We start from the raw sequence: 26,853 nt of genomic DNA, 5'->3' as shown, positions 1-26,853 counted from the left end.
ATTTAGGTTTTCTAGCCCAAATATCCAAGGCCTATAATTTAGACCCAAAAGCCCATATTTTCACTCCTTGATTCACCCAGGACCAGAAACCCCTGAATCTAATTCGACAACCCATATCTCCTTAGCCCTAAACAAGGAAATTCTTGGCTCTTGGTCTTTTATATTTCCCTGCGTTCTCTCTCTCTTTTTTACTATTATTATTACATTATTACATCCTCGATAGGAGTAAAAATTTATTTCGCTTCACGTAAAAAGTAAGCAAAGAGAACAAAGATTTTCCGGCTCAAAAAAAAAAAAAAAAAAGAAAAAAAGAAAAGAAAAGGAAAAAGCTTAAAAGAAAATAATTGTTAAGTCGTTAGTTAATTAATTAGTTAAACCACCCTTTGCCTTGCGTTGGTTTTTGACTGGGCTTGCTAAGTCCACCTTGTCTCTCGCGCTCAATTCGGCTCCCCTCTCGTCTTCTCAGATCATTCTCTCTTTAATTTTCATTCTCTCTTATTTCCTTTTGAAAATAATAATTAAATTACTACCAGTATACTTCTCCCAAATCGAACCAGACCGATTCTTTTCTCAAAGGTAAGATCGATTTCTTATCACATTTTCAGCTTCCTCTCTGTTATTTCAGTAACATTTGCGATTTTTCTCTGATCTGATCTGAGCTTGCTCTCTTTGCTGGCTTTTGATATTATTTGTTATGTGTGTGTGTAAGAGAGAGTTGCTTGATCGATTAAATGGTGATTAAAGAGATCCTGAGGTGGTTATTCAAGTGAAAAAGCAGATTAGTGTATAAATACAATTTACTGAAATAAATGTATGTGATTTTGAAGTTTAGATCCCGCTGAATTTTAAATTTTAGAAAGTATTTGAGCTAAATTTTTTGCAATTTACGTTAGCTAATTTCGCACTGTAGTATTTGTATTGTCTAGCATTGGTTTCATAGATTGAAGTGGTATTCAATTTTGAATTTTCTTCTTTCTGGTTAATAGGATCGCTTGCGGTGTGCAAGTTGTTGTAATTAAAAGAAGTGTACAATGGAAGAAGAAGAAGAAAAGGAGTTCGGACAAAGTCTTAATATTCGGGAAGTAGATAGTGCTGTAAAAGAAGATAGTGTAGGAGAATCTCGTCAAGGGAATGTAAATGTGCTTAGTGGTGGTCAAGAGGAGATAGAACATGAAAATCCGGTTTATGACAGGCTTGATTCTGTAGATATTGAGGATGATGATGATGATCAGTTTGAACTTGTGTCTTTAAAAGAACAAGAAAGGGGTCTTGGTGAGTTTGCGGTTGGTAATATTGATTCAAACCAACCATCGGATTCAGAGAGTGAGAGATTCTCGTTTGATAGGTTTGGAGAAGTCTCTTCGAATTCATACAGTAATTATGGTGCTGAATGTGATTCTTCTCCTACCATGGAGATTCAACATGATCGCTCTGTATTGAGCACTGGGCCTGAGAGACAATCTGGTCATGCAATTAAGCAGTCACACTCGTCAACCAGTCTAGATTCTGGTTTCTTTATGGATGGATTCTCTCCAACCAGTTCACCGCAAAAGGCTAAGCCAAAAGCTGCAATGCCAAATGTGTCCCCAGAGTTATTGCATCTGGTGGATTCTGCTATAATGGGAAAGCCTGAAATTTTGGACAAGCTGAAGAACATTGTCAGCGGAGTTGAGAGTTTTGGAAGTGGGGAGGAAACTGAGGGCATTGCTTACTTGGTTGTCGATTCCCTTCTGGCTACAATGGGTGGAGTTGAAAGCTTTGAGGATGAGGATCATAACCCTCCTAGTGTGATGCTGAACTCCCGGGCAGCCATTGTGGCAGCTGAGCTTATTCCTTGCCTTCCTTGGGTAGGTGACAGTGAGATTTTCATGTCCCCTAGGACACGAATGGTTAGGGGGTTGCTCGCTATATTGCGGGCTTGCACAAGGAACAGAGCTATGTGTTCTATGGCTGGTTTGTTGGGAGTACTTTTGGGGACAGCAGAGAAAATATTTGTTCAAGCTGGTGGGTTAACAGAACAGATGGGATGGGATGGGACTCCTTTATGCTACTGTATCCAATACTTAGCGGGGCATTCACTTAATGTTGTTGATTTGCATAGATGGTTACAAGTAATTACGAGAACGCTTACTACTTCATGGGCATCTCGCTTAATGCTAGCGTTGGAGAAGGCAATTGGTGGAAAGGAGTCAAAGGGACCAGCATCTACTTTTGAGTTTGATGGTGAAAGCTCAGGTTTACTTGGTCCAGGAGAGAGTCGCTGGCCATTTACCAATGGATTTGCTTTTGCAACATGGATCTATATTGAATCATTTGCAGACACGTTGAACACAGCTACTGTTGCGGCTGCAATTGCTGCTGCTGCAGCAGCCAAGTCAGGAAAATCATCTGCCATGTCAGCTGCAGCTGCTGCCAGTGCACTTGCTGGTGAAGGGACAGCCCACATGCCTAGATTGTTCAGTTTCTTATCTGCTGACAACCAGGGCATAGAGGCTTACTTTCATGCTCAGTTTTTGGTTGTTGAAAGTGGCAGTGGAAAGGGAAAGAAGGCATCTTTACATTTCACTCATGCATTCAAGCCACAATGCTGGTACTTTATTGGTTTGGAGCATATTTGCAAGCAGGGACTTATTGGGAAAACAGAGAGTGAACTCAGATTGTACATTGATGGATCCTTGTATGAAACTCGTCCTTTTGAGTTCCCTCGAATTTCAAAGCCACTAGCATTTTGCTGCATTGGGACAAACCCTCCTCCTACAATGGCTGGTTTACAGCGTCGTCGTAGGCAGTGTCCTTTGTTTGCTGAGATGGGGCCAGTTTATATCTTTAAGGAGCCAATCGGCCCAGAAAGGATGACACGCTTAGCTTCTAGAGGAGGGGATGTGCTTCCTCATTTTGGTAATGCTGCAGGGCTTCCTTGGCGAGCTACAAATGACCAAGTTCGAACTATGGCAGAGGAAAGTTCACTTTTGGATGCAGATATTGGAGGGTGCATTCACCTTCTCTATCACCCCAGTTTGCTCAATGGGCGTTTCTGTCCCGATGTTTCTCCTTCTGGTGCTGCAGGTATGTAGATTTTGAAATTATTTCTTTTCCCTTTTCATCTAGTTTTGGTTTGTACATGCCATGTCATTATTTGTAAGAGGACTTTTATCTCTGAAGATGCCCCCCCCCCCAAGAGCCTCTCTCTCTCTCTCCACTCATTTTTTTACGAATTCTTATGTTTCACTATAACAAATAATTGAATGAGTAGAGTTAGAAGATTGTTATTTTCTTTTCTCCCTCTCTCTCTCTCTTGTTATTCTTATCATTTAACCAGTTAAACCCAATTTAAATTGCCTCCTATCTGGTTCACTATTTTATTCCTAGATTCGGTCCTAATTCACCTGACAATAAGTATTATGAATTTTATTTAGCTGAGGGCTACAACATCAATTTTACAGAAACCTGTGATGTCTTCTTGTGTATGGCTGAGGCATCCCTTTTTTACGATGCCCTGAATAATCTAGTCACATATATGTTACTTCTTATATTTTCTATTTGTGTCCATTAAGGTATTCTCCGACGGCCAGCTGAGGTTCTTGGACAAGTCCATGTTGCTACACGAATGCGACCGGTGGAGGCTTTGTGGGCATTGGCTTATGGAGGCCCCATTGCCCTACTTCCTCTATCAGTAAGCAATGTGCATAAAGATAGTCTAGAACCAGTACAAGGAAATCTTCCCATAACCTTGGCCACAGCTACTCTGGCTGCTCCAGTATTCCGGATAATTTCCATAGCTATTCAACACCCTTGGAACAATGAAGAGTTTTGTCGTACCAGAGGGCCTGAGGTTCTCTCAAAAATCTTAAATTATCTTCTCCAAACTTTGTCCTCATTGGATGCTGGGAATCACAATGGAGTTGGAGATGAGGAACTTGTTGCTGCCATTGTCTCCTTGTGCCAGTCCCAGAAACATAACCATGCACTCAAAGTGCAGCTTTTCACTTCACTGTTACTGGATCTGAGAATTTGGAGTTTATGCAACTATGGATTGCAAAAGAAGCTACTGTCCTCATTAGCAGACATGGTTTTCTTAGAGTCATTGGTAATGCGAGATGCCAATGCTATTCAGATGCTGCTTGATGGCTGCAGAAGATGTTATTGGACAGTTCGTGAGAAGGATTCTGTGAATGCTTTTTCGTTGAATGAGGCAACACATCCAGTGGGCGAATTGAATGCGTTGGTTGATGAGCTCTTAGTGATCATAGAACTTCTAATAGGAGTGGCATCTCCTGCGGTGGCTGCAGATGACCTCCGTTGTTTACTTGGGTTCTTGGTTGATTGCCCTCAACCTAATCAGGTAGAGTTACTATATCGAACATTGTTTTCTGTGCATGTTCATATATGTATCGGTTGCTTCAGCAATCTGTGTTTACCCATAATTAACTTGCATGATTTTGTTATGTTTCTCTCTGTTTTTTTAACCTCCTATTCTAGAGCATAATCATTGTTATTGGCTTGCCATGTGGGTTTTTTTTGTGATCTTTTCCTGTTTTTTTTTTTTTCAAAAAATAAGATTCATATATCCATAATCTCGCTGTATAGACATCATATATTATATGGCCCATTTTTATATTTCATGGCATTCTATTACTGGCCATTTGTTTATAAATCTATCCAAAATGACTCCTGCAAAAATCTTCTTCCAGGTTGCCAGAGTTTTGAATCTTATCTACAGGCTAGTCGTGCAGCCAAATACAGCCAGAGCTCACATGTTTGCAGAGTCATTCATAACATGTGGTGGTATAGAAACCCTTCTTGTTCTGCTTCAGCGAGAAGCAAAAGCTGGTGATCATAGCATTCCAGAATTGGTGGCAAAGAGCGAAGATAGCTTACCAGTTCAAGAAACTGAACTAGATATTGGTAATGGTACTTCAGAAAGAAGTCAGAATGATGAACAGGAAAGGGATTTGACTTCCCAGGACAAAGATTATGAACCTGAATTTTTAGACAGTGGTGGTGGTGGCAGTCCTGTCACCACTTCCCCTGGCATGGAAATTGAAAGGATGTCATCTGTTTCGGAAAACCCATCTGCTAAGAATTTGGGTGGTATAAACCTTTCTATTAGTGCTGATAATGCAAGGAATAATGTTTACAATGTTGATAGAAGCGATGGCATTGTTGTTGCAATCATTGGGCTAATAGGTGCTCTTGTAACTTCTGGGCATTTCAACTTTGTTTCCCATGCACCCTCTGATACTGCTAGCAACTTTTTTGGTGGTGGCCTGCATGATGGAAGTGGTACAATGTTTGATGATAAAGTTTCTCTACTACTTTTTGCACTACAGAAGGCCTTCAAGGCAGCACCTAATAGGCTTATGACTACCACTGTGTACACAGCTTTATTGGCAGCCTCGGTATTCTTTTCCAGTCTCATCCATTCCTATGAATGTGTTCATCAAGGATTAGTTTTGTTTTATTGAAAATATTTATTGTCATTGCAAAGTAAAAATCCATAAATGTTTCCTTATGATTTCAAATACAAATCCTTGTAATTCAGTACTTTGGCTTTTCAGATTAACGCTTCTTCAACAGAGGAAGGGCTAAACTTTTATGATTCTGGACATCGCTTTGAACATTCACAACTTCTGTTGGTTCTGTTGCGGTCTCTGCCTTACGCATCCAGAGCCTTGCAAAGTCGAGCATTGCAGGTATTTCTATTTGAGCGAGTCATATATGTTTCTGTGCATGCATTTTTTGGCTTCTCATCATCATTGTTGAACCATATTTGTTTCTGGTATATATAATGAAAAAGAATGAAGCTTAATACTTGCCCAAGTTGTGCATTCTAAAATTCAGTCTTCGCATTTTTTGTTGCCTTAGTGTTGTTATCAGTAAAGGCTACACAAGTTAATCTATGATGTTACTATGCTTTGCAGATTTACCTTTTAGTCTCCCCTAGTTATATAAGAGTTTTCCAATAGAGGGAATTTTCAAACCTTAAGCTGGAGACGCAGTAACAGCTGGGGTTTTCTTTAAATAGTTGGAAATTTTAAGTTGGAGACCAGATGTGGATTAATGCGAGGGAGTGCTCATTTTCAGTCATTTCGAATATGATGAGAAGAGGGTGGGAGATGCTATCTTTTATTTATTGAATCAAGTGACAGTCAAGAAGTTCCCTATTGTATTATTATTTTAATAACCATTTTAGACAGTCAGATTTAACAATGAACAATATGTTCTCTAGTTTTTGGAACTTAGATATTGGAAGATACTGTAGGATGTGAAGCTGAAGGGTTATAATTGTCGATCTATTTCTTGATTGTCCATAAGACAGCCCAATGAGTTTGTTCTTGCAACTTATAGTGTGTTTCTCCATACCCCTAGGTGACCAGCTAATAGGAGTATTGAATCATTCAGTTGGTGTCAAATGGATAAACGTTTAGTTTTATTTCAGTCAACATGTTTATGCATAATTATTTTGTGGATTCTTATTTCTACAACAAATATTTTATACTAAGTGTTCGAGAAAATGCATGATGCTAAATTGCTAGAAGTAGGCATATTGGAACTCCTTTGCAAATAGTTATCCTGATACAATAAGTCGAATATGCAGTTTAAATTCTCTATTTAACCTCACATTTCTAGTTTTCCTTATCAAGTTCCCCTGTATTTTGTTTAGTTTCTGAGCTGCTGCATTCTATATGATTTCAGGATCTTCTGTTTTTGGCTTGCAGTCATCCAGAAAACCGAAGCAGCCTGACAAAAATGGAGGAATGGCCTGAGTGGCTTCTAGAAATTCTAATCTCTAATTATGAGGTAACATTATCTAACATCATTCTTAATTTGTTTTGTTTAATTGTTAGGGGCGTGGCACCTAGTTAGAGTAGGAGGATTTCATATGTAATAGAGTCTTTAAATTAATCTAGCAAACTTTTGGGGTCATACTTTGATTCTTCTTGCTTGTAATTTCATGTGTTTTCAGATGGGTGAAAACAAAAATTCTAACTTGGCAAGCTTGGGAGACATAGAAGACCTCATACACAACTTCTTGATTATAATGTTAGAGCACTCAATGCGCCAGAAGGATGGTTGGAAGGTGGGTGTTTATCCATCCTTTTCTTATAATTATATGACTCTATTCCCAGTTGGAAGATGGGCTCTGTGGAGTTTAGTCTTGACATCCGGCATTTGATATTAATTGCATGGCCATTATGTTTCTTTTCTCTATCATTGATTCCAATCAAATATGTTTATTGTTTCTTCTGCATATCTTGGCGTTCCATACATTTGACTTGAGTTATTTAAGCATCAATGTGGAATCAGCTCATGCATTGCAGAATTTGAAATGATATCCTGGAATTCGATTCATAAATTATCAGCATCGTGACAGTTGCAATATACTGAAATTCTATTGACTTTAGAATCCTGGAAGTCAGTAATGACCTCAAAGTTTTCTTTGGAATTTGATCTTCATTCTTACTAGTGGTTTTAAATCAAGGACACTATTGCTTTGTGATTGCGGACATATGGCCATTACATAACCATGGCTGTCAGTAATTGCCCTTGTGTGACTGCTTGAAACGTACTAGTAGTGTAAATTCCTGTTACGTACACTCTTATGAAACCACAGCTGTCAATGGTGCTTTTTATGTGGCAGCTTGAAAGTACTGCTAGTGTAAATATCTGTTACATACACTGTTATAAAACTGTAACTGCTCATATTTTCTACTTGCACTTGTGTTTTATATGCTATACCTTTGCTTATATGTGTTGCTCTTATTAAATCTGTTTTGAATGGATGTGTTCCCTTCAAACTCTGCTCATATCAGCTTTCATCTCCTCCTTACAGGATACTGAAGCTACAATTCATTGTGCAGAATGGCTTTCTATCATTGGGGGATCCAGCACAGGAGACCAACGGGTTAGGTATTCCATTATCTTATAGGCCTTCTTCTGGGAATTTTCCCTTTTCTGCTCAAATTGGTTTATTCTTTTTTGAGTATCAATTGACTTCATGAACCATGATTAACACCATGTTGGCTGACTCAAACTCTAATAATTACCATGTTGGTTGACTCAAACTCTGATTGTATCTTTTATTGTCTCCTAATGGGTTTCATCCATTTGGTGTTTACTGAATTTTTTCCCAGTGATTACTGACTGTACTACTTGGACCACATAGTACTTATCCAGATGTCTATAGAATTCCCAATTGAGCATCATGCTAGCTTTATTTGATAGTTAAACCTTTGTTGTAATCCATTAACTCTGAGCTACAGCTGCTATTACACTCTTATTGATGATACCTCATAGCCAATATTTCTCTCTTTTTGGTCAATCTTTTTCATCATTTGAAGACGTGAAGAATCACTACCTTTATTTAAAAGAAGGCTCTTGGGTGCGTTGCTAGACTTTGCTGCTAGAGAACTGCAGGTTCAGGTAACTTTTGTACTTTTCTGCTCTTTAGGAATATTATGTCAGGTATTCTGGATTTCCATTTTGGATGAGTCTTCAAGTGTATAAAAAGTATAAATAGATGTGACCTCAAATCAAATAAGCATTCTAGAGTAACGCCAAAATCTAAAATTGAATCTGTCTGGAAAATGTGCAAAGTGAGTGAGAGTAGAGCGGGAGAAAACTTCCAATTGCACGCTAAAGCATTCATATGAATTCATCTGTATTTGATTTCCATTTTAGTTTTTATCAAATCTATTTTATTTCATTTTATGAATTTGGCATCAATTGGAACCCAGTTCATTCGCTCAGAGTTCTATCTATGACCTAGTAGCATGTGGTCTAACGATAATGAGACCTAGCATAACCATGACTGATATGGCTTTAACATTTACAATATCAACAAACTTTCCTTACCCAACAATTTGGCCTAGCATGGTGGGCAACATTCTGATCACAGTGACTTTGTTATTTGTATCCAATTCAAAGCCATTTTGGGTAGGTGGAGAGCTAGAACCATATGAGGCCATAGTGAACTTTATATTTACTGTATTTGCATTATATGGCACCATTATTGCTGCTTGATTACTTGAAACTCTTGAAAGATAAATTATGAGAGGATAGGTGCACTCACATTCACATCAAACTTTTCTTTTGCTGCAGACTCAAGTAATTGCTGCGGCTGCTGCTGGTGTTGCAGCTGGGGGTTTGCCACCCAAAGATGCTAAGGTGGAAGCAGAAAATGCTGCTCAGCTTTCTGTGGCACTGGTTGAAAATGCTATTGTTATTTTAATGCTTGTTGAAGATCACTTGCGATTACAAAGCAAACTTTCTAGTGCATCAAGCGTTGTTGACAGTTCATCACCTCCACTTTCTCTTGTATCTCCCCTGAATAATCACTCTAGTTCCCCAGCATCAATTGGTACTGATTCACTTGAAGCTTTGGGTGATCGCAGATCTAGTGACTCTGGGGGACTCCCTCTTGATGTATGTATATTTTTTCCCCTCCTGCTTGGTTGCTCTAGTCATAGCTACTGGCAGCAGAAGAGCTATGAATTTTATGCTGTACTTCTCAGGATGTTTTGTTTGCGCTTCTATTTTTTTTCAGTTAATAGAATTTAAAAATTTCTATTTCATACACTAACATGGGACTTCCTAAGGTCCTTGCTTCAATGGCTGATGCAAATGGGCAAATTTCTGCGAGTGTGATGGAACGTCTTACCGCAGCAGCAGCAGCTGAGCCTTTTGAATCTGTTTCATGTGCTTTTGTGTCATATGGGAGCTGTACAATGGATTTAGCTGAGGGTTGGAAATTTAGGAGCAGACTATGGTATGGTGTCGGCCTGCCTTCAAAAACAGCTCCCTTTGGTGGTGGTGGCAGTGGATGGAAATCTTGGAGGTCTACTTTAGAAAAAGATGCAAACGGAAACTGGATTGAACTTCCTTTGGTAAAAAAATCAGTTGCCATGCTTCAAGCTCTATTATTAGATGAGTCTGGACTTGGTGGTGGTCTTGGTATAGGTGGAGGATCTGGTACTGGAATGGGTGGAATGGCAGCACTATATCAATTATTGGACAGCGACCAACCATTTCTATGCATCCTCCGTATGGTGCTTCTTTCTATGAGAGAGGAGGACAATGGGGAAACCAGTATGCTCATGAGGAATGTAAGCATGGAGGATGGGATGTCGGAAGGATTTGTCCGACAAGCTGGCAACACCATCTCTTTAGAAAACAGTGCTCAAATGCAAATGAGACAACCACGGTCAGCTTTGCTGTGGAGGTAATTTAAATGCTTATCTTTCAACTTTTTTTCCTCCAAGTTTCTTATAAAATAACGAACTTATTTTCTATTGGATTTAAAGAATAGAGTGCGATCTTTACTATGTACATGTTTATGTTTTCTTATAACCACCTCTTAACACCATGCTGCCTTGGAAAATTGAAAATGTTTTTATGGCTTAGAACTCTAGAGGTTCTTCTAACAATATTTTTTTTTGCATCGAACACTTTTATTATAACGTTTATGGCCACATTTTTCATTTGCTTTTCCGGTGATTTAGTTCTCTTCACATGAAGCAATGCATATAAGTTGTGGCTGTAAATCATCATCGAACACGAATAGGAATTACTTTTAAGAATAATTAGGCGCATGTCATAGCTGCAACATGCAGCTGGGGAACTCAATTAAGAAACCAAGCTATTTGATTGTTTATACTGAACTGGATAGCACCTGTTCGTATGCAATTATTATAGGCATTCCCATCTCCCATGAGACTTGCTCAAGTCAACACCGACTTGGGTGGTGCTTTTTTCCATGTCATAAACATGAATGTTTTATTTCAGTATGGTTTTTGTTGTTGTTTACTTATAGTGTATACTAGATCATTGATCCGCTCTACGTTGCGAGTTGGGTTAAATTTTTCTTGAGCGTAAAAAAAATTCAGATATTGTTAATGTTTTTTTTCTAATAGAAAAAAATTTAAACAATATTGGGGTTGACCTGATATGACCCAATTGACTTTGCGGGTTCAAAAGCAACCCGGACGACCTATAAGAATATAGTTTGACTATTTTTTTTTTAAAGATCTTTTTATTTTTATTTTAAGATAATAACATATTGGATTGACTTAGGTCAACCCGAGCTAATATGTCAAATTCACGATCCGGATTATGAGACTATGATAACCCCATAAAAAATAAATCAAAACAAATTATGAAGTTTAATTCCAATCAACACAATGTTGAAGGATGAAATTGAAAAAAAAACCCTAAAAAAGCGACCTAAGTTAACCTGTCAAACCCGCGGTCCGGGTCATAAGACCGAGATAACTCCATAGAAAGCAATTCAAAACAAATTATGAAGTTCAATTTCCAATCAACCCAATGTTGAAGGACGATATTAAAAAAAGAACATAAAAAACAAACGAGTCAATCCACAAAATCCATGACCCGGATCATGAGACCGAGATAACTTTATAGAAAAAAATAAAAAAATTAACATGATTTAATTTGGGTTAACCTGCCAAATTCATGACGTTGGTCATGAGACCGAGATAACACCATTAAAACAAATTATTAAACTCAATTCTCAATTGACCATGTCGGACCTAATGTTGAATTATAAAATTTGTAAAATTTTTAATTAAAAAAAGACGTAAAATGAGCCAAGTCAACTTGGATTAACCTATTAAGTATTATTCCCAAGTCATTAGACTAAGATAATGTAATAAAAAGCAAACCGAAATAAATCATTAAGCCTAATTCTCCATTAAACACAATATTAAATGATAAAATTGGGAAAAAAGTCAATTAAAAAAAAGAAAAAAATCCGAGTCAACTAGGGTAACTGTCAAACCCGCGACTCGGGTCATGAGACGAGAACAACCCAATAAAAAACAAATCCAATGTTGAAGAACTCAAGTCATGAGATCGAGATTACTTCTTAGAAAGAAAAAAAAATGACTAAATTTAACCGAGATTAAAATGCCAAACTCGCGACTCTAATCATGAGACTAAGATATCTTAATAGAAAACATATCAAAACAAATTATGAAACTCAATTCTCAACCGATCAAATGTTGAATGATGAAGTTGAAAAAAAATTCAATTAAAAAAAAGATACAAAAAACAACCCGAGTCAACTCAGGTTAACCTGCTAAGCACTATTCCTAGGTCATGAGGCTGAAATAACCTAATAGAAAGTAAACAAAACAAATTATGAAGCCTAATTCCCATCAAACCAATATTAAAGAATGAAATTGGAAAAAAAAGTTAATTAAAAAAAGAAAAAGAAAACTCTAGTCAACTAAGTTAACCCGTTAAACTCGTGATCCGTGTTATGAGAGTGAGATAACCCAATAAAAAGCAAATATAATATAAATGAAATAAAAAAAATGCGTTGATTGAGAAAAAATCAAAGAAAAAAAAACACTATTCTAATTAATAGTGTTTTGTGAGGAGGGGTACTTAAAAACCCCTCCTCTTTTAATTTTTTGTCAATTTTGCCTGGGTTTACTAGGACTGTAGAGCTGACAAATGGCAAGAGCAACTACATCATCTAAAATAGGCATTTAATGTTTTTCTTCCAAGCTAATGAATACAAAACATTATCAGATAATTTACCATACAGCTCATATTTTCCTTTTACGTTTCTTTTATAGCCTTCTACAGTTTTTGTTCAGGTTTTCACTAACCAATATAGGTAGTTGATGATTTACCATACAGCTCATATTTTGCTTCTGCTTTTCTTTCACAGAGTTCTTCCACCCTTCTACAGTTTTTGTTCAGGTTTTCACTAACCAATATAGGTAGTTGATGATAAACAGTTTAAATACTTGCAGGGCAAAGTGAGTCCTGATTTCCTTAGGGGTGTAAGAAACGTCATTGTTTTCCAGTGTGATTCAGCTCTCTCATTACGTGCGTGTGTGTTTGCTTGTGCTTCCTGTTCAATCTCTTGTCTATTCAAATTCACTTTCACTATAATGTATTGCATAGGTGCTCTTTTACTACTACTTTTCATTGGTTTATGTTCTCCTTTGGTCCTTAGCATAATTTCTTTGGCTGTTGTTCACTTCCAAGTGCTATTGGTATGCGATTCTTGAACTAATTTTCATTATCTATCTACAGTGTGCTTTCACCTGTTCTGAACATGCCAATTTCCGATTCAAAAAGACAGAGAGTGTTGGTTGCGTCTTGTATTCTTTACTCTGAGGTTAGTTCTGCATAAAACTGTCTTGCTACGGTATATCACCAGACTGTGGATGTAATTATTTCCTCCTGTTATCCATTCTGATCTTCATTTGTATCTGAGATCTTATTTAAGAGGTTTCTTATTCCTGCCTTCCACTTGGTCATGCAGCTGGATGCTGTGGTTTTATTCATTTATGCTGATTCTTTTTATGGTTAATTTAGGGTATCATGTATGTCGCAGGTATGGCATGCTGTTGGCAGAGAGAGGAAACCCCTTCGTAAACAGTACCTTGAGGGTATCTTACCTCCATTTGTTGCTATGTTGAGGAGGTGGCGGCCTCTTCTAGCTGGAATTCATGAGCTTGCAACTGCTGATGGTCTAAATCCTCTTGTTGTTGATGATCGCGCTTTAGCTGCTGATGCGCTACCAATAGAGGTTATTGAGCTATAATGCATGTTGTCTTTTGGTCAAATTATACCTGTTCTGGATGTTTTTTTGGTTGATTTGAGAACCATCGTTTCTCCCCTGAAAAAATGCAACTAGTGAATATGCTTACTTTGTTTAGTTATTTTTGCGCCTCTGTGTTTTTTTTTTTGCTCGAATTATCTGATGCTTTGCACCATTTTATGCAAGTTGCCATATTCTTGTGCACCATTCTAATGCTTGTTTTGAACAGTCCTTTGACAATTGTATCTGCTGATGTGTTTGGAGGCTAAATTTTTTACCAATTTTGCTTCCCATGCCAGAATGCATATGAAGTGTTAGGTATCATGGGAAATTGTTTTTAAGGCACTTATTATGATTTAGAATGTTAGGAAATGGAAGAAGATTGGGCAGAAGTATATAATTGGAAGTAAATGTCTGTAGACCATCTCTAGTGTGAGTGCATGCCCAAAGTGGTCTTCATTGCCAAGTTCTGAAGCTCACAGGTTATTATCTGTTGCTAGTGCCTTATGACTTGATTTCTTTCTGAACCCAGTGAAGCACGTGCACCATTTATTTGTCTGTTGTTGTTACTGATCTTTGCATCTCTTTCTTGTTTTTTTTTTCTTTTTGAAATTGTTATATGTTCTTGTTTAGATGTTTCTTAACCTTGGATAGCCAGCAGCTACAATGCCATGTTTTCCATTCTGCTCCTTAATTTTTTCTTAGAAGTCGTTGGTGGTGCTCTAAAAAAATATAAAATAAAAAGCATTGGTATTGCTGCTTTGTGTCATGTATTTCAATCAATTTTCTCCAGGCTGCACTCTGCATGATTTCTCCTGCTTGGGCAGCTGCTTTTGCATCACCACCAGCTGCGATGGCATTGGCGATGATTGCTGCTGGTGCTGCAGGTGGGGAAACCCCTGCTCCTGCAACAACCACACATCTTAAGCGTGACTCTTCCTTGCTGGAGCGAAAAACTGATAGACTACATACTTTTTCAAGCTTTCAAAAGTCTTTGGAGGTGCCTAACAAAACACCAGCTCATCATAAGGATAAGGCTGGTGCAAAAGCCGCTGCCTTGGCAGCTGCACGTGATCTTCAACGCAATGCTAAGATTGGTTCTGGACGGGGTCTTAGTGCTGTTGCGATGGCCACATCTGCACAGCGAAGAAATGCTAATGATATGGAGCGTGTTAGGAGATGGAATACTGATGAAGCCATGGGAGTTGCATGGATGGAATGCTTACAACCAGCTGACACACGATCAGTCTATGGGAAAGATCTCAATGCTCTATCCTATAAATTTATCGCAGTCCTTGTTGCAAGCTTTGCCTTAGCAAGAAACATGCAGCGATTAGAGGTTTGAGTCGTGCTAGCTACGTATTCTCATTTCTTGTATAACCTTCAGGATCAATTATTATTATTTCTTTGCTAGGTGGACAGGCGTGCTCAAGTTGATGTGATATCTTGTCATCATTTATCCAGTGGAATCCGTGCTTGGCGCAAACTTATACATTGCCTGATAGAGATGAAGAGTCTTTTTGGGCCCTTTGGGGACCCCTTGTGCAATCCTGAGCGTGTATGTTGTGTGAGATAACTTATAGAAGTGTATTACACTATCAAAACCATTTGGCATTAATATATTTTTATCTAATGTTTTAATGTTTTTCTGTTCTCATATTAAATTTCTTATATATTATATAGAAGAGCTTCTTTTCTAAAAACTGCTGTTACAATTGTGTAGGTTTTCTGGAAGCTAGATTTTATGGAAACTTCTTCAAGAATGAGAAGATGTTTGAGGAGGAATTATAGAGGATCTAATCATTTTGGTGCTGCTGCTAACTATGAGGATCAAATTGAGCTGAAGCATGATAAAGGAAATGTTCCTGTTCTGGCAGCAGAAGCAATATCAGTGGAAATACTAAATGAAGATGGGGAACATGCAGAAATTGAGAATTTAGGTGTTAGATCCTTTGATACAGAGCAGGGTGGGGAGAGTCAGCTGAGACTGTCTGGAGCAACTGATCAAAGTATGCAGCCTCCAGCAGAATCTAGTGACACTCAACTAGCCAGGGACCAAGATTTGGAAAATGCATCGGCAGTTACACCAGGTTATGTGCCCAGTGAACGTGATGAAAGAATCATTCTTGAACTTCCATCATCTATGGTCCGGCCACTGACAGTTATGCGAGGAACATTTCAAGTAAGCTCTATGAGACTAGCATGTCATTCTTTTTTAATCATCCACCAAGTTCTCTCTTTTCGATGTTTTTAATCTTACATTTAGGATGTTATTGTCCTATAATTTCTAATTATGCCACATCAAGATCCTAAAACACCAGAAGCAAATAAATTTTGTTTCTGATGAGGAACACATGGAAATTAAATTCACCCACTAAGGGCTTGCTTGGTTTTTGCGAATTTTGGAATATAAGGACATAGGAAACTTTATTTTAAGAAACCCTGGGATTCATGCTTGCTGATTATATAATTATGGTGGAATATCATGGAGGTGATTGATACAAACTTAGATGTCATTTGTGGTAATTTTCGAGCCCAGCTTGTAGTTGAAATGATGCCAGTCCATGTGAGATGTGGCCCTATGATCTTTTTGCAGTGTTCAATGGTGGAAATGGCCTTTGATTTGTAAATTTTGCTTACAAAACCACTCTGATTTCTTTACGTTTCCCTGCTGGTAGTTTGTGCCATTGTGACACATGACATTCAATCTTCTTGTTTCTACTCAATAAAAGTTGCTGCTAAGCCTTCTCCTGCTTTCAACAATAGGAAAGTAGAGCATTTTGCCTGTTTCCTTTTTGAGAACATGAAAACAGGAAACTCTGACATTTTACAAGGAGCTGTTAATCTGGATGTAGTTACTGAGCATATGAAGCAATTGTTTCTTCAGGTAACTACTAGGAGAATAAACTTTATAGTTGATACCACTGAGAGCAATGCTGATGGAATGAAATCTTCTGAATCGGGAGTCCAAGAAAAGGATCACAGTTGGCTGATGTCTTCCCTCCATCAGATTTATAGCCGGAGGTAAAATTTATTGGGCTTTTATTAGTTTAACTGGACTTGTATTTTTTTTTAATTCAAACAATTTAAGAATCTTTGTTATTTATTTATTTTTGAAGATGAACAATTTGAGTGTCTTATATTCCTATAATGTGTTTGGTTTGTCAAAGGAATGCAATTGTAGCATGTAGGCAGGTCACAGGTCGTAATTTTAACTTGAGTCATGACAAGGAAAGATAGCCACTATAGCTTACCAAAAAAAGGCTGATATTCTCTTTTCTTTTGTAATATCTGGGATTGCAAGTTGATTTGGTTTAATGGGTTGTCTGCTGGTTGACTAAAGGACTCTCTTGGTCTTGTCCAGCTGCTAAATGGTATTATATTTGTTCTGGGTTCATTTGTTGTATTAGCATTCTAGCCTGATATGCAAGCAGGTAACATGAGGTTCATGCTGGTAGCTTCTATTGAGACTCTTTATCCTTTTGTTTTTCAACATGTGACACTAGAGTATGTGCAGTATAGTTGAGTAATGCTTATCAGAGATAAAATGATTTTGGAGCAATGTCTTCTGAAGCACAACCGTGATCTTCCCTTTTTGGAAGGATTTGTGTTTTATTTGCTTTTCATTCCTTGACCTATGGGGATAAGGAACCTGCTGTCGAGTGATTGCTCCATAAAGCTTTTACCTTCTCAGTCTTTTCATATACTGTCTGGTCATGACACGGCCTTTTCTGGTCATGAAATCACTGTGCTTTCTCAATTGCTGATAACTATAAAATTTTAGATTTAGAAGACTTCAGGAGTCATGCTCGGAGTTATTTTTCTGAATTTTTTATGCCTGCAGGCTTTCTATTGTATGCGTCTCTCAATAATGTTAAATGAATTCTGGTCTTACTGTGTACTGACATTAGTACAATATCCAAATGTCTGCCCTACATCCCAGAAATCGGGCTGTTTAGCTGGTGCGATTCTGGGTTTACAGACATTGGAACTGTGCATAATAACCTGTGACATATGCCTTTTGTTCAACTTCATATGTTGCCTGGCTTCCAGAACTTTACTCAACCCATTTATTGACCATAAGTGTATCTTCTGGCATCATTTTATAGGCATGAACTTATTGCACTTACGCAGATAAATTGTTATATGGTATCACAAGTCCATAATATCATTTTGTTCAGTTCTCATTTGTTCTACTCTCATCTTCATACCAGTTTGCTATCATCCTCAGGTATTTGCTAAGAAGAAGTGCTCTGGAGTTGTTTATGGTTGACCGATCAAATTTCTTCTTTGATTTTGGGGTATTTCACTTGAAATGTATCTTGAACATTTTCTTTGCACCAATAGAATTCTGTCCACCAGCCTTGACCGTGGAATAAATTTTTGGTTCCTTTTTTTTTTGTCCCTTTAGAGTACTGAGGCACGAAGAAATGCTTACCAAGCTGTAGTTCAATCAAGACCTCCTCATTTGAATAATATTTATCTGGCTACTCAGGTTTTGCAAATTTCTACCTGACTATGTAGTTCTTAAAAGATGTGTGCATGTGTGTTTTTTTTTACCTGTTGGATGTTTATTTGTCTTTTCCATTATATCATGAAAGCTGCTTGCTTTTTCCTGTTGTAGAGACCTGAACAACTTTTGAAAAGAACTCAACTTATGGAACGTTGGGCAAGGTGGGAGGTATATACTCAAATTCATTTCTGTAATATTGCAAGTTTCATTCACATTTGCAACATTAATTCAGAATAATGACAAGTTTAAACACAACCATTATGCAGATTAGCAACTTCGAGTATCTAATGCAGCTCAATACTCTGGCTGGGCGTAGTTATAATGACATCACTCAGGTATGTATGTTTCTCGGCTAATTTCTTGTTCTAGTGTGGAAGGTTGTGCATATTATCTCTAAATCTTCTTTTGTTTCCTTGCAGTATCCAGTTTTCCCATGGGTTCTTTCTGATTACAGTTCAAAAAGTTTGGATCTTTCTGATGCTTCTTCTTATCGAGATCTTTCAAAGGTGACATAACTTGAATAACTCTTTCAATTATTTTATAATTGCACTGTCTACTGTCATTATAGCAGGATATATACTTGCAGCCTCTTGGTGCTTTAAATCCTGATCGGCTGAAAAAGTTCCAAGAGAGATATTCTAGCTTTGATGATCCAGTCATTCCAAAATTCCATTATGGTTCTCATTACTCAAGTGCAGGGACTGTAAGTTATTTTTCCCATTTAATCTTGTGAAATCAGTCCTCCCATCATAGTTGTATATTCACCTTTAGCTGTGCATTTCTGTTCATGAAGATTATTCATTTCTTTTGTTTTTCTGTATCAAGAATCTGGGATATTCGTCACAAAATTTCTAAAATCAAAGTGGAGCATATTGGGGAATCAAAAAGAAGAAAAACCAATCTGGGAGGGGGGGGTACTTGATGCTTAACAATTTACAACACAATCATCTTGAAAATGAATACCTGAATCCTACCCAAATTGATCAAAATAAAGATGCTAAATATCAGACCTTATTCAAAATTGAATCTGGATGCAAGATATAGATTTTGGATGAATGTTAGGTTTTGAAAATACCAGGAGCCATGTATGTTTCTATGAATAATATTTCATTTTAAAATATAAATATTATTTTCTACGTATTATGTAGTGTGGAGTTGAGATGTTTGGGCTTTTATTTGAATTAAGGAACCTTCTTTAGTATCTTGGAGTTTGGATTTAACTCAATTGTGGCATTATATTGTTACGTAGATTTAGGTTTGTGCACCAAATTCATCCAGCTGGAGGCACTACTACATGATCAGTTGCGCCTGATTGCCTTGTGCCCTTCCCCCTTCCCCATCTCTGATTTTTGAATATTGTCTCTCTTTTGTTTGTATTTGAGCCTTTTCCCCCTTGATGCATTGCATTTTGTTTGTATTCTTCTGCTCATATCAACAAATATAATGCCATTTGGGCATGTTGTTTAATGCTATCTGGAACAGTAAGGCAATTGTCCTTCCTTGAAAAAAGTAGAAATAAGTGAGAGAAAGAGTGGTTTGTACCGTTTGAATGCTTGATATGCAGTTGTTGCAGTTTATATGATTTATGGTTGTTCTGTGACAGGTTTTGTATTATCTTGCTAGAGTTGAACCGTTTACAACACTTTCAATTGAACTTCAAGGTGGAAAATTTGATCATGCAGATCGGATGTTTTCAGATATTGCTGCGACCTGGAAAGGAGTTACTGAAGACATGAGTGATGTGAAGGAATTGGTATGTCATCTATTTTGTTTGAAGATTTATAACTATCCATAAAAGCATTATCTTTGTGGAAACATTTAATTAGAGTAAAATGCCTTTATCATATTATTTAATGACTACATTTAACTCACCTTACTTTCATATTATATCACCTTAATTTTTAACCGTTAATTTCACCTTTCATGACAATAAAAACATACCTTATGTTCCATACTATAATCAATCTTCTTTCATATTATTTTTCCTTTTTTAACAGGTTAATGTTACCTTTCTTGATAAAAAATGTTACCCTACTTCCCCACGAGTTTGTCTTCTTTCTTGCCCTTTTTTTAACCTTTTACTTCTAACAAGTCAAAGGTTTTTTATTTAAAGTGTTGATGATTATATAATATTAACTTTTATTTTTTATTCAATAAGAACTGTTCAAACAAAATAGGTAAGGAAAACATTGCCAGCATAATAATAGTAATAGTAATATTAATTTTATAATTTTTCTCTATCATTTTTAATAGAGAACATATTTGTAAATTACAATCTTAACCCAAGCCACGAAATCTGTGAAACAATTGATTCTACTAAATTGCTTTCCAATAAAAAAGGTAAAAAATATAATTGAACATAAAAAAATCCATCACATTTCGAAAACCCTTGAGTAAAAGAGAAAATCATCCTCTTGTTTTTTATTTTCTTTAATGGTAAGGATTATGTTAGATACAAATAAGACTCCTACTTGTGAGAGGATTTATTTATTTTTATATTTTACTGGTATTCCCGGCACTTGTTTTGTATGCCTATCATAAAAGTTGTATAAAATATTCTAGTTGATTCTAAAATTTGATAATGATATTTTAGGAAACAAATTAAATACATTCCAGGCACCCTTACAATAATTGCTAAGAGTCATAAAAAAAGAGTAAAAGTTGCCTACTTTATTGTATATATATTTATTATTTTTTATCATATATATGCTGGTATAGTATTCATATGACTAAGGCAAAGATAATAATTTTTTTTTTGTGAATTCATAATAGTATCTTAAAAAGGCTAGCTCCTTTTATTTATTTATTTTTTATGAATACATAATAGTATCTATAAAGGGTAGTGATATTTATTTATTTATTTATTTATTTTTACAAATGAAGGGCTAGAAATGAAAAAGAAAGAAAGAAAGAAAGAAATCTAAAAATTGAAAATTAATAATTAAACGTTGAGTGTATTTTTAAGTGATACAATGGCTAATATTTTTTTTTTATTTCTTCTTTCTTATAAGTGATACAATGACTTAATTAGTTATCAAAATATATAAAACATTGAGTGTATTTTTGTCAAATCAAATGTTTTGATAAAGTTCATGCTTTTATATATAGTTATGAATTTATAATTTATTCACATAATTTAGTTTGATAAACTTCATCTATATATATTTTTCTTGCAAAGTAATGGCATGTCAACTTTTTAACAACTTGAATAATGCACCATGCTAAACTGGCTAGTTAGCATAAAAGGCACCTCTTTATCTTAATGCTTGGCGTGATTCTTTGTCTCATGTTAATAATAATCATTTCTCCGTGCTGTTCTTGTATGCACACTTTCTACAATTTTCTTTTCTATGATAATAAGTTGCTCCCTGTATCTTCCTTTGAATACTGGCTATTAATAAACTATATATATTTTTTTTTAACATTTTGGGGGTGGTGGTTTCTTGTCTGGCTTAGGTTCCTGAGCTCTTTTATCTTCCTGAGATCTTAACCAATGAAAATTCAATTGACTTTGGTACGACACAGTTGGGTGGAAAGCTCGGTATGTTTCATATTTTAGTGAAGTAAGTGAAACATAGTTTGAAGTTACAGAGTTGAAATATTTACTGTGATTAAATACGCTCTTTCAGATTCTGTCAAACTTCCTCCTTGGGCTGAAAATACTACTGATTTTATCCATAAGCATCAGATGGCTCTTGAGAGTGAGCACGCGTCTACACATTTGCATGAATGGATTGATCTTGTATTTGGGTAAGATTTGAGCAAAATTGTCCGAGTAACGTCTCTCATTCTTGCCCTTGGGTTTCATTATTTGCAATCTGAACATCTTACTCTGGACAAATTTAATTTATATTCAAATTAACTCTGGCCTTTTCATTTCAACTGTTTAATGAATTGGATCATGCAGCTATAAGCAACGTGGTAAAGAAGCTATAGCAGCAAACAATGTTTTCTTTTACATCACCTATGAAGGGGCGGTTGATATTGACAAGATCATTGACCCAGTAAGTGAATTCTGCCATCCTCTATTGTTTGTTAAGCCGATGTTTTGTTTCTTATTTCTTATTTGTTTGTTTATTCACAAAAGGTACAACAACGTGCCACACAAGACCAGATTGCTTACTTTGGACAGACTCCATCCCAACTTTTGACTGTTCCTCACTTGAAGCGAATGCCCTTATCAGATGTTCTTCACTTACAGGTCTGAATTTGGCTGAAGATTTAAGTTTTAAAAGTGCTGATACAGTTGTAGAAGCCTGTGATTCTCTTATAAGCATCTATAAGTCAAAGTGCTTGTTTCAGTTCATCTTCAACTTAGCCTTTTGCCATGCATGTTTACTGTGATTTAGTTTGTTCTGTTGGATAAAGACACTACTGCAGAGACCTGCTATCAATCCACACCAATAGAATCCATGCTAAGATGATACAAATTGGCTAAGAACAACCAATTGGATATGCTGGGTAACAAGTTCTGAAAAATAGCTAATTCTTGAGGAGTTAACCTTGTGTACAAACCATCTATGTTGTTTTGGGGTTAGTGCTTGCTTCTTAATGGAAGGTCACGGTAATTGGTGACGTGATGATCGAGTAAGCTGGAGGAGGAACATGTCATTGGTTGTCCCAGGATTAGTGCTATGGTAGTTTCACTGTGATTAGAGGCTGGAGAAATGTCAGACATTTAGATAGCTGATCCATTAGATGCAATTTGGACAATGTGATAACAGTTGATGGTCCTTTTGATAGTAATAAAAATCTTGTTATGCACATATTTTTTGGATCAGTGAGGTTGCATGTTAGGATATTCCATCATAAAAATCAGTAGTATTAATTTGTAGCACATTATTTTGATTCAATATTTTTTTTATGTCAGACTATTTTCAGGAACCCAAAAGAAGTCAGGCCATATGCCGTTCTGGCCCCAGAACGCTGCAATCTACCTGCAGCTTCCATTCATGCATCTTCAGACGCTGTTATAATTGTTGATATAAATGCACCAGCAGCGCACATTGCCCAGCACAAGTGGCAACCCAACACACCAGATGGCCATGGTGCACCTTTTCTCTTTCAACATGGAAAGGCCTTAACAAGCTCTGCTGGTGGAACATTCATGCGAATTTTTAAAGGGCAATCCAGATCTGTTGGGGATGATTGGCATTTTCCCCAAGCACTAGCATTTGCTTCATCTGGAATTAGAGGCAAAGCGGTGGTTTCCATCACTCATGACAAAGAAATCATTACTGGTAAGCATCATTTGATCCACATGCTGTGTGCGTACACATTCTCTATTCTGGAATAAGATGCTTGCATTTCTTTCCTAAAGCTGTGAAAAATCTTTAAGGATATAAATCTGAGATTTTTGCCTTGAAAGTTTCACTTGTCTTAGCTACCACTTCAAATTTGAAAAAAAGGTGTCATTTGTTAGCAGTGCGCACTACTCAGTATCATATTGAATACTTGCATTAAAACACGCGAGTCATTTATAATTGCCATTACAATGATATTGGATGCTATGCCATTATTTATTTATTTATGCCTGGGATGTAATGTTCAATGCCCGGGGAAACTGAAATCTCTGTTCTCAAGACATCATATAGGTCATCAGGGCTTCTAATTTTTTTTATTGTATCTCTTTCACTTATAACAGAATTATTTTAAACAGAAATCCCTATCATGCAAAAAGAAAAGGAAATAAAACAAAAACTGGGTTTACAAGGTTATTTTGCTCTCCAACCTTGTGATTGTATATTGGATGTATCAGGGTGTGACAGGGAAAACCTCAAGGGTTTAAATAGGCAGGGAATATAGAAAATTCTAGAGCTTGAATCTGAATGAAATTGTTGCAAAAATCATATGAAAGTATCAAAAACTGGTGCACACTTGGAAATCTTTATGCAAGATTTTCAATCAAATGAAAGCAAGCATTTTCCTTTTTTTCTTTCTAAGAAGGTAAAGGAAAATATTCTATGTGAAAGATCATCATTGCACTCTTTAATCACTTTGATTTTCATTTTTATTTCTATTCACTCTCTTTTCACTTTGAAAACTGCTTGGCATCTTGATACTTTATAGAAATAAGGAAAATTTCCACCCTTTGATCCGTGCTTGTAGTCAAACATCTATACATAAGTTGTATTATTTTTTGTCATTTGTTTCTTTTGTTGTATAAATTCTTATTTTGATTGATTTCTAGTTGTGTGCCTAGCTTACTAAAAAATTTCTCGCTATCATATGGAATTTGTTTTGTATTTTCCTGATAAACTAATATATCCAATCATCTGCGACTGTATTTAGGTGGGCATGCAGATAACAGTATCAAGCTATTATCAGCAGATGGTGCAAAAACCCTAGAAACTGCAGTTGCGCATTGTGCTCCAGTTACTTGCCTTGCTCTTTCACCAGATAGCAACTATCTCGTCACAGGATCACGGGACACTACTGTCTTACTCTGGAAGATACACAGGGCATTCACTTCAAGCTCAAGCAGCATGTCAGAGCCTTCCAAGGTCACAGACACAGGCACACCACCTGCATCCAGTAGCACTACAGCAACTAACCTGGCAGAAAAAAGCAGGAGGTGTCGCATTGAGGGTCCCATACATGTTCTACGTGGTCACCACAGAGAAATAATGTGTTGTTGTGTCAATTCAGATCTTGGGATTGTTGTTTCTTGCTCCCAATCATCAGATGTTCTGTTGCATTCTATAAGAAGGGGCCGTTTGATCAGAAGGCTGGTTGGTGTGGAGGCCCACTCTGTTTGTCTTTCATCCGAGGGGGTTGTGATGACCTGGAACAAATGTCAAAATTCTCTGAACACCTATACTCTAAACGGGAAACCAATTGCTAGAGCACAACTTCCTTTATCTGGCTGTGTTAGTTGCATTGAAATTTCTGTGGATGGGAAGAGTGCTTTGATTGGCATGAACTCATATCAGGAAAACGATGAAACCTCTAATAACAACAAAAAAATAAGCTTGAAGAAGCCAGGGGCTGCAGATTTTAATCTGGAATCAGAGGACACTGGTGAACATAACAGATTAGATGTTCCTTCCCCTTCAATTTGTTTCCTGGATCTTTATACATTGAAGGTATAAGAACTCGAGAAAATTTTAAATCATTTATATGCATGACCTATCTTAGTTTTTCAAGTGCTGCAAATCTTGTACCTTTAAATGTTTGTTCCTCTGTGACCCGACCTAATAATGCTTACATGTTAAGATTCTTAAGAAATAAAGGATGCTTTCCTTCCTGTTTCAATGGACAGACCTGTTGTTTATATGTCTTGGGCATTCATGAATGCATAGACATTTAATGTAGTGCCCCACGAATACTTCACTTGGCTCTAAAGTGTCCTTTGCTATTAAGTTTTTGCTCATGATATACCTGGTAGGTCTCACAGTTAATTGAGTTTTACTAACTAGCATGCCAATTTGTGTCCAGGTATTTCATGTTTTGAAACTTGGAGAAGGCCAGGATATTACTGCTCTGGCTTTAAACAATGATAGCACAAATCTCTTGGTATCAACTGCAGATAAACAGTTGATAATCTTCACTGATCCAGCTGTAAGTTCAATTTGTTCATATTCTTACTTCTCTGACAATGTGCTCCTGGTCTAGTTAGAACATTTAAGGGGCCTTTGTCCCCAAAAATCTTCTATTTAATCATCGTGTGTTCAACTTGCTAAACCGTCCCATGGCAACATATGAAACGCCAGTGCACTTGGCCCTATGTATTTTGAAGTAATTACAGTGTTGTCACAAATTTGTATTCTTCAGTTCACTCTGCTTTCTTATGTCTATTTGAAAACAATGCTTTGGTGGGAAAATGGTTCAACTTTTTGTAATCTATTTCAGTTGTTAGTGATCTAATTGACCGTGTCATTATTGTGATCGAAATGCTTGTTGTTAGTGAAACCTTATGGTGATTCCCTTGATTGCTGCTTGCAGTTGAGCTTGAAAGTGGTCGATCAGATGCTCAAGCTTGGTTGGGAAGGCGACGGGTTGAGCCCACTTATAAAATCGCAGCGTTTAGGCCATTGAAATACTTCTTTAGTTGAATACAGAAGATACGCAATACTACCAAGGATGCCACTAATGTATACAAGGGTATGTTTGCTGCCCCGGATCAGATACCAAGTCGATTGCTAAATTTACAGTTTGCGGCTGTCCTGTGGATGTAACACATGTATTTTAGCAGTGGAACAGCTCTTCATGTCCATGAGTTGAGTCCCACTGTAGTTACTGCACTTTTTGATTCATTGTTGAGATGTAGTTTGTTGTCTTCGATGAGTTGATTCCCCGAGGGTTGAGTAGTTCTTTTTTGGCCATCACTTTTTTTCTTATGATTTTGTAAATGAAACACAACTGCATTCCACCTCGCATCTTTTGTACACATGTATAAGCTCAAATTACTGTCAAAATTGAATATAGATAGCTGAAGATTCTGGTTAAGAAAGAACAAGTTAATGGCGTTGATCTCATTGTTATCTTTCAAAAAATATTTTGCATGACATTGTAAATGCTGTTTGGGAATAGTGAGAGCTTGATTTTTTGTGTAGTGGAAAAAGAACAAAAATAAGAATCCTGGTGCATCGGATAGAAAAGTTTTTATATTTTTATTTTTGAAGCATCCATAATAATAATAATACAGTATTGGTGTTTATTAATGTTAATAATGATGAACTGGACGATAGCTTAGAAAAAAGAGAAGAAAAGAAATAGCAATGTTGTTTACAAATACCATTATTTTAAAACTTGTTCGATT

At 36.7% G+C, this 26,853-nt stretch overlaps 1 protein-coding gene across 1 annotated transcript; it reads left to right on the top strand.

Annotated features, from left to right (window-relative positions):
- The first annotated feature begins 377 nt into the window (after positions 1-377).
- Positions 378-26,550, top strand: LOC7464880 (BEACH domain-containing protein C2). The gene is made up of 32 exons (XM_024585074.2): positions 378-576; positions 987-3,066; positions 3,555-4,342; positions 4,692-5,399; positions 5,559-5,693; positions 6,697-6,801; positions 6,968-7,081; positions 7,835-7,911; positions 8,343-8,424; positions 9,103-9,426; positions 9,600-10,222; positions 13,069-13,153; positions 13,373-13,567; positions 14,373-14,918; positions 14,994-15,137; positions 15,303-15,761; positions 16,467-16,603; positions 17,811-17,880; positions 17,991-18,074; positions 18,204-18,260; positions 18,359-18,427; positions 18,512-18,598; positions 18,679-18,795; positions 19,696-19,845; positions 21,549-21,633; positions 21,722-21,842; positions 22,000-22,096; positions 22,180-22,293; positions 22,963-23,332; positions 24,384-25,177; positions 25,530-25,652; positions 26,037-26,550. The coding sequence occupies exons 2-32, from the start codon at positions 1,032-1,034 to the stop codon at positions 26,127-26,129; spliced, it is 8,988 nt and encodes a 2,995-aa protein (XP_024440842.2). The 5' UTR covers positions 378-576; positions 987-1,031; the 3' UTR covers positions 26,130-26,550.
- Positions 26,551-26,853: the final 303 nt, after the last annotated feature.

This window comes from Populus trichocarpa, chromosome 14, assembly GCF_000002775.5.
Source record: "Populus trichocarpa isolate Nisqually-1 chromosome 14, P.trichocarpa_v4.1, whole genome shotgun sequence".
NCBI classification, from domain to species: Eukaryota; Viridiplantae; Streptophyta; class Magnoliopsida; order Malpighiales; family Salicaceae; genus Populus; species Populus trichocarpa.
This window is presented reverse-complemented; position numbering and strand designations above follow the sequence as displayed.